This window comes from Lactuca saligna, chromosome 3 (genome assembly GCF_052625555.1).
Source record: "Lactuca saligna cultivar CGN05327 chromosome 3, ASM5262555v1, whole genome shotgun sequence".
NCBI lineage: Eukaryota > Viridiplantae > Streptophyta > Magnoliopsida > Asterales > Asteraceae > Lactuca > Lactuca saligna.
The window spans coordinates 143,374,811-143,385,065 of NC_136419.1; the positions used below are offsets into that span (position 1 = coordinate 143,374,811).

The window sequence follows — 10,255 nt, forward strand, 5'->3', positions numbered from 1 at the left end:
TCATACAATACAACTTGTATGATTCCAAGTTTCTATCCAATTGAAACTTGGGTGATGAAAAACTTTCTTCATTTGGTAAATTCAGACACTACCACAAATGAAAGAATCAAATCCACTTTCCAATATTGCTATTACTGGAAACATATAAGCAACAATTTTCCACAGATGCCATTGTAAGGATATTTTTTAAAATAAATAAAATTAAAACCCTTTTTTTCTTTTATTTTAAAACTTTGCGGAAAAACTTATCCTTACAATCCACATGAAAACCTTGTTGTTATCTATTCACAAGCAATATATTATAACTCCTAAGAAGTAGCTCAAGAATCCGGTCTTCAAACTATGCGATAGAAATCCATCTACGCGATCAGATTCAACATATTCTTTCTTTAAGTTTCTTTACCTTTTCTTTTGATTCTTAAAAACATCAACATGTGACCCATTCACATTATGTAATAAGAATCTCCAAATAGGAACTTAATAGAGTTAGTTAGTGGACTTTACCTGAAGTAGAGTCAAACTTATCGACTTTAACATCCTTAGGTAAATTATGGCAGCTTTGCAACCAATGCCCCTTTCTTTGGCAATATAAACATATGGACCCTTTGATAATGGTACACGGGACTATCACAGACTTAGTTTTTCTCTTTACCATTTGGTCAACCGAGTTGACTATGGCCGGTCCCTTTCCATTGGGAAGAGAATGCTTTTCTGGATTTCCTGTGTCATTATTGTCAATGTCCATCAAGTTTTGAGGAAGTTGATCTTAACAAATAGATAAAATCATTAAGGGTCTTGTCATAGTCTTTTTCATAGGTGTTCCAAAAGAACTCACTATGTGACTTAGAAAGTGATTGAACCACCAACTTTCTCAAGACTTTGACACCCAACTCTCCCGGCTGTGACTACATCTCCAAGATGTGACCACACCAAGACCTTTACTTGCCAATAGGGCTCGAGTGACCTTAAACTTTTCAAGAACTTGTGGGGTAGGGAGAATAATTGGAGGAGATAGAGGAAGTGAAGCATGATGTTGAGGAACATCATCTTCAAGAGATTTGGGAAGATCATAAATGTCTAAACCAGACATGTTTTGGGAGATATTCAAGATAGTTGATTTAAAGTCCTTAATATGACACCCAATATGAAATATTAAGGCTAGGACCCAACAAACTATTTTATAACTTAGAAGAGGGATGCCGTAATCCAAGCTATAAAATATTTGAAGGTAGGCGAATGACGATTCGCCAATTTTCACCATGAAAAACGAAATAATTTATTAGGTTTTAATTAGATTTGAAATTCCTAGATCTTTTGAGATTCATTGAACTTTTCAATGGCATGTTTCAATCTCGAGTGTGCCCTCTCAAATTTTGTGACTGGGATGCCGAGGATCACAAAACAAGGTGTGAATAACCATACCAATTCACTTGGTACCCTTAATATTATCACCCAATCAATGTGCCGGTTAACCACACACGCTCCATTGATCTATGACAAACATTAAGTCACCCTTTGTGGTCCTTACTAGTCCAAGTTAGTGTGCCGGTTAACCACACACGCTCCACCAACGACTTGGTAAGGTACAAAGTGTGAATTCCATGGGCTAGCACCAAATTCACATTTTTCCTAAAGTAACTAAGATTGGGAATTATTAAGATTCTAGTTACTTAGTATTTATCATTAATACTTTTAATGGAGGGAGAATTTAAAGTCATTGTCCTACCCGTTCGGCTAACGACCCTCCACCAGTCAAGCAAGCGGTGGGTGAGAGTATACACCCATTAAGTCGCCATTTTATAGGCAACAACCTTATACCCACCTTATAGACCGGTTTCGTGAATGAGGCCTACTAACGGTAAAACGACTTGTTCTTATACATATATATAATAATTAACCATTAATGTTATAAATAGTATAAGTGTTGAATTTTAAGTCTTTTAAAATTCTAAGGGCTAACTTGGAATTAAAGTATTCATAAGAGAAAACTTTTCAAATTCCAAAACTTGATGACAAATTTTGAAACTATTCAAAACTAATTAATTTCATAACTTATGTGTTTAAAGTAGTTTTAATCCAAAAAACTCTTCAAGTTCCATAACTTATGGAAGACTTTAAACTAATAAAAGAATTAACTTTTCTTTATTTTTTATAACTTATGGAATTAATTAAGGTTACATTATTTTTTTTTATTTAATGAAGAGACTCTTGGGCCTCCATAACTTGAGGACAAATTATGGAGTCATAACTCCAATTAACTAGAACTAGACTCTTCATTTTTTTGTAACCTTTGCCAATTTTATGAGTTTTATGAGTCTTTAATGTGACTCTTCATGTAACTTGAGGACAAGTTACACAAACACATTTTATACTCAACTCTTAGATTAAAATGGATTGAAAACAACTATTTCAATTAACTTTTCTATTAATCTAAGCAACTCATAAGAACAAGATAATTCAAATCAAACTTTCTCATGTAATTAGTCTAAACCTTAAACTAATACAAAACATGACTCTATTGACAATTATCTTTGAAAATGGATTAGCATGAACATTACCACATTAAAAAACAAGTTTATAAGTTCAAAAACAACTTAGGGTAATGTTCCTAGTCCATTTCCAGCCAAAAACCTCGAAAATATGCTGTCTGGGGTCCAACTCGTCGAGTGCATGAACAAAACTCGGCGAGTTGGATGCATTTTGCCTTGGACTCGTCGAGTCCCTTCATGGACTCGGCGAGTCAGCTGGGCTGACAGCACCAATTTCGATTTTTTCAGCTTCTATTGCAGGTATAACAAGAAAACAAGCCTAGGCTCTGATACCACTGTTGGGTTTTGAGCATTCTAACACTCCTAAGTGTACATGCAACCCTAAATACCTTGGATCTATGTTTTCTCTATTATACATGCAAATAAGAACATCCAAGATATTATCCTAATCTAGCATACAAAACAATGAGTGTAACAAGATAGAATACATACCTCTTTGATGTAGAAAGTCTTCATGAAGCTTGAGTGCCTAGCCCCAATAGTGTGGAAGCCTCAAATGGAATCACAATCATCAAAACTCTTAGAATAACTTGAGAGAGTCCTACACTTCATGAAATCGGCTAGCCCTTTGTTACTCTCTCTAGTGGCCGATTTTTGTCAAGAATAAGATCATTATATAGTGTTACAATTAGGGTAAATCCTTAATTGTCATGGCTTTCCATTTCCTTGGATCCATGGGTTCAAATACACCATGGATCATCCTATGGGTTTTAGCCCAACTTGATTATCCATGGAGCATTAGCCCACTATATAAGTATGGATGATTTACACAATCAACCCATATATTTAATTAGTCTTCTTTTGATCACTTAATTAATCCTAGATTAATTCTTGATCAATACTAGTTAAATAATCTTATTATTCTTATTATTAATATACTAGAACTTACAATATATTAATAACCATAAGTGTCTTATTTCTCTCATTATAGTCTATCCAAGTGCATGATGGTATGCAACCCAAATGGACCATGCCGGGTCGGGTCAAGTCTTACCAATTATAGTTATGGACTTAGACATTAATCCAACAATTCAATGGCGACTTGCTTCATTACCAATTATGTTTGGAGGTTTTGGCTTATACTCAACAATAAAGGCTTCCTCCTATGCTTTTGTGGCCTCACGAGCTCAATTGTGGGTGTTATAAGACCATATCTTACGAGATAGCGACATATGTGGTATATATTTTGATTATGTTTGTGCTTTAGCCCGTCTTCGTGATATGATTCTCGACTTTGACTTTAGCGGTTTCACTAATAAGGACACCGCCCCGCCAAAAGCACACCATTCATTGGTGAGTTCCATTTTTAGTAAAATTATCCATGACATGGCAGTTCACTTTGACGCGACGACTATGAAGAAAACAGTTTTTGAGTGTCTAAGGGCATCACATGCTTAGGATTTTCTTATGACTATCCGTATTGACGGTTGTGACCATCATATATCGCCAGTAGAGTATTGTGCTATCCTCAAGTATCGCCTTATGAACCCTTTATTTTTGGTTGATGAGACATGCCTTGTCGCAAGGCATGCTTGGACTCCTTTGAGGAGCATGTAGTTCATTATAGAGAGCTCCAGGGTTTCAAGTACCGACATGATCTGATTAAGGATGTTTTGTTCGACATATTCATGCGCGCTAGATTTTTACCAAGAAAGACACCTATGAACTTCCCGACTAACCCACTGGAAGGCAGATCAACACATAAACCAACTTATGTTTTAGTTTCGGATGGGATAGAGGGAAGCATGCATGCGTGGCTCTAACAAAGGTTTCCCTTCTTGTGGGTTTAAGTGGTGGTGTTTTCATTGTGGGGCAAACTGCTTTAAAAGATACATAATGGAAAATGACAAAACATGAGAAAACGTGTATGAAAAATCAACACATATTTATACCTTTTGCATTTGACACTTTCTGTTTCCTTATGTCAGATAATGTGGAGCTCCTCAAATGAGTCATGCATATTAATGTTATGACCCACAAGATCTATGGATCTTGATGTTGTTGTTGTTGTTATTGTTTTTTAAATAGTTTTGTCATCAAAAAATGAGTTGTAATACAGTTTGTTGCTCGTTTAGCCGTTACATCGATGTAAAACTTTTATTAGAATTAGTAAAATATCTTTGGAGTATGTAATTAAAATAAAGTTAAAGATGTATACAAAAATTAACACTAAAAGGGTGTTTGATAAAACTTATTGAAAATAGTTTTTAACTTTTTAACTTATAGCGGTATAAAAACGAGTTTTTAAAAAGTGATTGACTAAGTTTATCTGATGTCAAAACACTATAAACTTATTAACTTATAACATATGTTTTTATGTCGATATAGGTTTAGATTAAAGGGTATATTTATCAATTTCTTTGAATGGTGAAATAAAGAGTTTTTGATAAGTAAATTATAAGTAATTTATCAAAAAAAAAATGACTTATAGCTATAAACTATTTTTTAAAAAACCTTTACAAAAACATTATTTTTAACTTATACCGATATAAAATCGATAATAAATTTAAAAAATTTATTTTTTTAAACTTTATCAAACACCCTCTAAATAATAATAAAAAATTAAAATTTAAACAGAACAAAGACCAAAAGAAATATATACAATTTAGTCGTTTTCTATGTAAACTTAATTAATCAATTATTTTGGAGATTGAAAGAAACTATTAAGCTTCCGGGCAGACGGGCAGAAGTCATAACCGTCAGGCTGTCCAATGACAAATAGCCACGTCATCAGGAAACTCCGATTTGTAGACTGTAGGTTTTAGTGGTCTCCTCATTTATCAATTCATTGTACTAAGTCAACTAATTTAATGGGAATGAGGTGCCAATGCACACTTTTACTTTTTGCAAGTGTCCAACTCCACCCCCTTCTTTTATCTTCAAAACACTATGGCGATTCCTTACCTATTGGAGACCTGATTCCTCTTTTCTTGTATAAATTCCCTTAAATTAAGTTGCGTTTCAATTAGAAATCACATATTCTATCGCGTTTTTTGTCGAATTGTTTCTAGATATGGAAGATGAATATGCAAAACTTATCAGGAGGATGAATCCACCAAGGTACTGCAAATATACGCTTCATTTCTCTTCTAATTTCAATAAATTGTTCTCGAATTTCGATTGCTCAATCTGGATCTTGTATATTTGTTTGATGATTACGTAATTGAATCACTTGCTACGAGAATTTCTCTGAGATTGTACCTCCTTGGTTGTTTTTCTGTTATATTATTATATATGCAGATGATTCTAGCGTGTGATTTGAGTTTACATGCTAAATTTGTCTGTATTTAATATTGGAACACATTAACTGAATGATTTTGTAAATTTACTTAATTAAGTTTTCTTGATTTGACCCCTATTAGATCTGAAGTGTTAGTTTTCCGTGTGAGTGAGTGCGTGTTTCTTCCTAATTTAAGTTCATATATTGTTATCGCAGAGTTACAATCGACAACAACTCTTCTCCGGATGCAACAGTTATCCAGGTATGCGACTAGTTTGCTGTACGATACTTTCAGTTTTAGAAACCCTCGACTCGATTCATCTCATTCAAATTATTCCTCTCCATGCTTTATATATTAGGTCGAAAGTGTGAATAAGCATGGTATTCTACTCGAAGTTGTCCAAGTTCTTTCAGATTTAGATCTCGTCATCACAAAAGCCTACATCTCATCAGACGGAGGATGGTTCATGGATGGTACGTTATTCTTTATTCTTCTTCACGTCACTGCATCAAATAAGAATCTGAATAACTTTTTACACCATTTCCATCCGGATTCTCTTTCTCCCTACAGTATCTGATCCTATTTCTTTGATTTTGACAATCCACAGTTTTCAATGTCATTAACCCTGACGGAAGCAAAATTAAAGACGAAGGTGTTGTCAATTACATAAAAAAGGCAAGCATCTTTTCTACATCTTTTCTACTTCTACCCCTTCTAAAGCCACTTGTATATATAATATATCAAGTATCTTGGAATAAAAGCTCACTATGTAACGCTTCTTCCATTACAGGTGCTTGAAAGTGATGCTTTTTATGTCCCTTCATTAACTGGCTCAGTTGGATTAAAGCCTTCTGAAGATTACACAGTAATAGAACTAGCTGGAATAGACAGACCTGGACTATTATCAGAAGTTTCAGCAGTTCTCACAAATCTTGGATGTAATGTAGTCAATGCTGAAATATGGACTCACAATGCAAGAGCTGCAGCTGTTGTACATGTCACAGATGAGAAAACAAAAACTGCAGTTGAAGATCCTAAAAGACTCTCAACTATTAAGAAACTGCTGTGTAATGTTCTTAAGGGGAACAATGACTTGAGGACTGGTAAAATGACGCTTTCGACCCCGGGGTTTACGCATAGGGAGAGAAGATTGCATCAGATTATGTTTGCTGAGAGGGATTATGAGAATGTTGGAAGGGTAGAACAGGAAGAAAAGGAGAATAGATGGAGGCCACAGGTTAGTGTGTTGGATTGTGCTGAGAAGGATTACACGGTTATTACTATGAGGTGTAGGGATCGACCAAAGCTTTTGTTTGATATAATCTGCACTTTGACTGATATGCAATATGTGGTGTTTCATGGAGTAGTTCATACAGGGAAAATGGAGGCTTATCAGGTATTTTAGTTTCTTTTTGGGTTTTATTTGTTATGTTTGTGAATTGTGAGCATAATACATGATTAGATGAGGCAAAAGTTTACAATAAGTTCAAGAAATAGAAGCGTTCTTTCGTTTATTTTTTTATTATGTTAGCATATCGTAATTTCTTTTCATTTCTTTCTATTGCACAAAACAATTTTGACTAGCGGAATTGGGTGGAATTTTCAAAGTTAAATAAGGTTTAATCTTGTAAGGACCTTATATTTTGTGTTTTTTCCAGATTAAACGTCGGATTTATTTTTTGACCTTGTGTTTTTTTCATTTTTTCTGATGTGGAGTAGTCGTTTTGTTTTCAAAGAATATTGTGAAGTGCGAGGGTTTTTTTTGAGAGAAAATGAGAAAGTTGAGGGCTTATTTCGAAGTAGTTATAAGGTGGAGGGTTTTTTTGGAAAAAAAAGACAAAGTTGAGGGTTTGTTCGGAAAAAATGAAAAAAATACAAGGCTTTTTTCAGACAAAAAATAAAGTTGAGGTTTAATCTGGAAGATATCACAAAATATAAGGTCTTTTATGAGATTAACCCGTAAAATAACCTAGTAAGTATAATGGTATAATTGGGTAGATTTTTTCAAGATACATTATCTTAATAAGAATTTTTTTTTTCAAAAGTACAATGTTAAAATACAAGGTTTTTTTTTTTTTTTTTTTTTTTTTTTGGAAAAATGATGTTTAAAAGATATTTGAGAAAATAAAGACATACTTGGAAAAAATAAGTGTAAAAAGTTGGGATTTAATGGAATTCGTTCTTTCTGCATTAAATAAATAAGAATCACGCTTATATAAAAAAATAAAATAACCTTCATTTGCAATTCACGTCTTGATGTCCTTTTCTAGTTTTTTAAAAAAGTGGAGTTTTTTTTATTAAATGGATGTAATTAATGTAGGAATATTATATTAGACACATCGATGGAAGCCCAGTAAGCTCAGAAGCAGAGCGAGAGCGTGTTATGCAATGTCTCGAAGCTGCAATCGAGAGGAGGACTTCTACTTCCGAGGTATTATTTTTTTACACTTACTACAAAAATCAATATTTTTAATATTATTTTTTCTAACACAACTTTATTGTTTGTGGTTAACTTACTCAGGCGCTAGAGCTAGAACTACACACATCAGATCGTATTGGGCTTCTATCCGATATAACAAGGATATTTAGGGAAAACAGTTTATGTATAAAAAGAGCCGAAATTTCAACAACCCAAGGTGGAAAAGTCAAAGACATATTTTACGTTACAGACATGACCGGAAATACCCCTGTTGACCAAAAAACCATTGATTCAATCCAAAAACAAATCGGTCAACAAGCATCGCTCCATGTTCGATGGAACTCTAACCAATCACCCGAACCACCACCCGAAGAAACACGAATGAGCTTTCTCTTTGGAAATCTCTTCAAAACCCGACCATTTCACACTCTTAAATTGGCTTAATCATACTGACTGGAAACACTGTACATTTTTTAGGGTTTCCAGCTGATATGATATGATATGATATGGTATGATATGATATGAATATGATACCACACAAAGTAGAAAAAAAAAAGATAGATACAAAGTAGCGTATGAAGGGATCGGAGGACCTTGTAAATAGATAGCTGTCCTCTCTTTCTTCCCTTGTATAAGTTGTTGATATTGTAAATAATAAGGTAAACAAATGGTGATCTATTACTATGTACATAGATAGACATCATCATGATTATATGTATATGGTATATTGTAAAGAGTGTGGTTTGTATATACAAGTCTACTACTTGTATGTTTTAGGGGATAGATGTCCAAAATAAATGCATAAACTCATTAAACTATTAGAAAAGGAAACTTATTGGTTTAAGCTCATTAATTAAGTTAAAAATGAAAACTGTTGCAAACATCCTAATGAGTAATGAGAAGCCACAGCCTACAAAGAAAAGATAAAGTCAAGTTTGGGGTTCTATGACACCACGTGTCACTAGATAAATGAAAACTAACAAAGATTTGATTTCTTAAAGAAAATCTAAGTGAGATCTAGTAGAAATCCATATGATGTGATACAATACACGTAAACAGGTTTTGTAACGCTCATTTGGTTTTTGGACTTGTAATCCATTATTTCAAACAAATGTACTTATCGTATTTTAGCTGTCAAAGGACCATTTTTAGCCCTGTATACATCGATCATACTAAATAATTACTTTTTAGGAATATTCATGTGACCATGCATTTTTTTTAGGGATAATATCATAAAAAACCTTAAGTTTGGCAGAAAATGTCGGTTTTACCCTTCGACAGATCTTTGGTTCATTTATACCGCAAACTTATCATTTTTTTGTCGGTTTTGCCCTTGTTACCTGCAATAGCAGGTTTCCAGGTTATTATGAATTATTTTTTGCGAAAAAACCCTTAAGTTTACAAATATTTTGCAAAAAAACCCTTAAGATTATAAACATATAAAATATAAATATATATTCAAAATTTTATAAAACTAAATAGTTTTCTACTAAAACATATTTTTAGCTTTACGTACGGTAAATTTTATATTTGTTTGATATAATGTTTTTATATTTAAATTTTAAAAAAGTTACCTAGTTTTATCAAAATTTAAATATTTATTAATTAATACTTAAACTTTTCAAAGTAACATTAAAAAACGTCTGTCAGCTAATAATAATATAACATTAGTTACATACAATTAATTTTTTTTAAAAGAAAAATAAAAATATTTTATATGTTTAAAAGGTCTGAATTTCAGAAATAATAAACTATCATATTTTATATAAAAATAAATATATTTATATAATAAATTAGACAAATATATTTATATTTTATATGTTTAAAATGTTTATATTTATTTTTGATGTTTAACATGTTTATGATATTTTTATAAAAAAATATGATAATATTATTATGTATTTAAACATATAAAAAATACGATATGTTAGTATTTCTGAAATACAGACCTTTTAAACATATAAAATATTTTTATTTACCTTTTAAAAAAATTAATTGAATGTACATGATACCATATTATTCATAAGAACTATTTTAGCATAATTACTTATTAACTAACAAATGTT

The 10,255-nt window shown here is 32.4% G+C and overlaps 1 protein-coding gene across 2 annotated transcripts; it reads left to right on the forward strand.

Moving 5' to 3' along the window:
* The first annotated feature begins 5,352 nt into the window (after positions 1-5,352).
* Positions 5,353-8,965, forward strand: LOC145037327 (ACT domain-containing protein ACR6-like). Of its 2 annotated transcripts, none has more exons than XM_078985969.1 (7): positions 5,353-5,609; positions 5,986-6,031; positions 6,129-6,243; positions 6,378-6,445; positions 6,561-7,166; positions 8,105-8,201; positions 8,292-8,504. In XM_078985969.1, exons 1-7 carry the CDS (start codon positions 5,563-5,565, stop codon positions 8,357-8,359), a joined length of 1,047 nt encoding a protein of 348 aa, XP_078842095.1. In that variant the 5' UTR covers positions 5,353-5,562; the 3' UTR covers positions 8,360-8,504. The 2 variants fall into 2 exon arrangements, with proteins under 2 accessions (XP_078842095.1, XP_078842094.1); XM_078985968.1 differs by having other exon boundaries at positions 5,355-5,609; positions 8,091-8,201; positions 8,292-8,965.
* Positions 8,966-10,255: the final 1,290 nt, after the last annotated feature.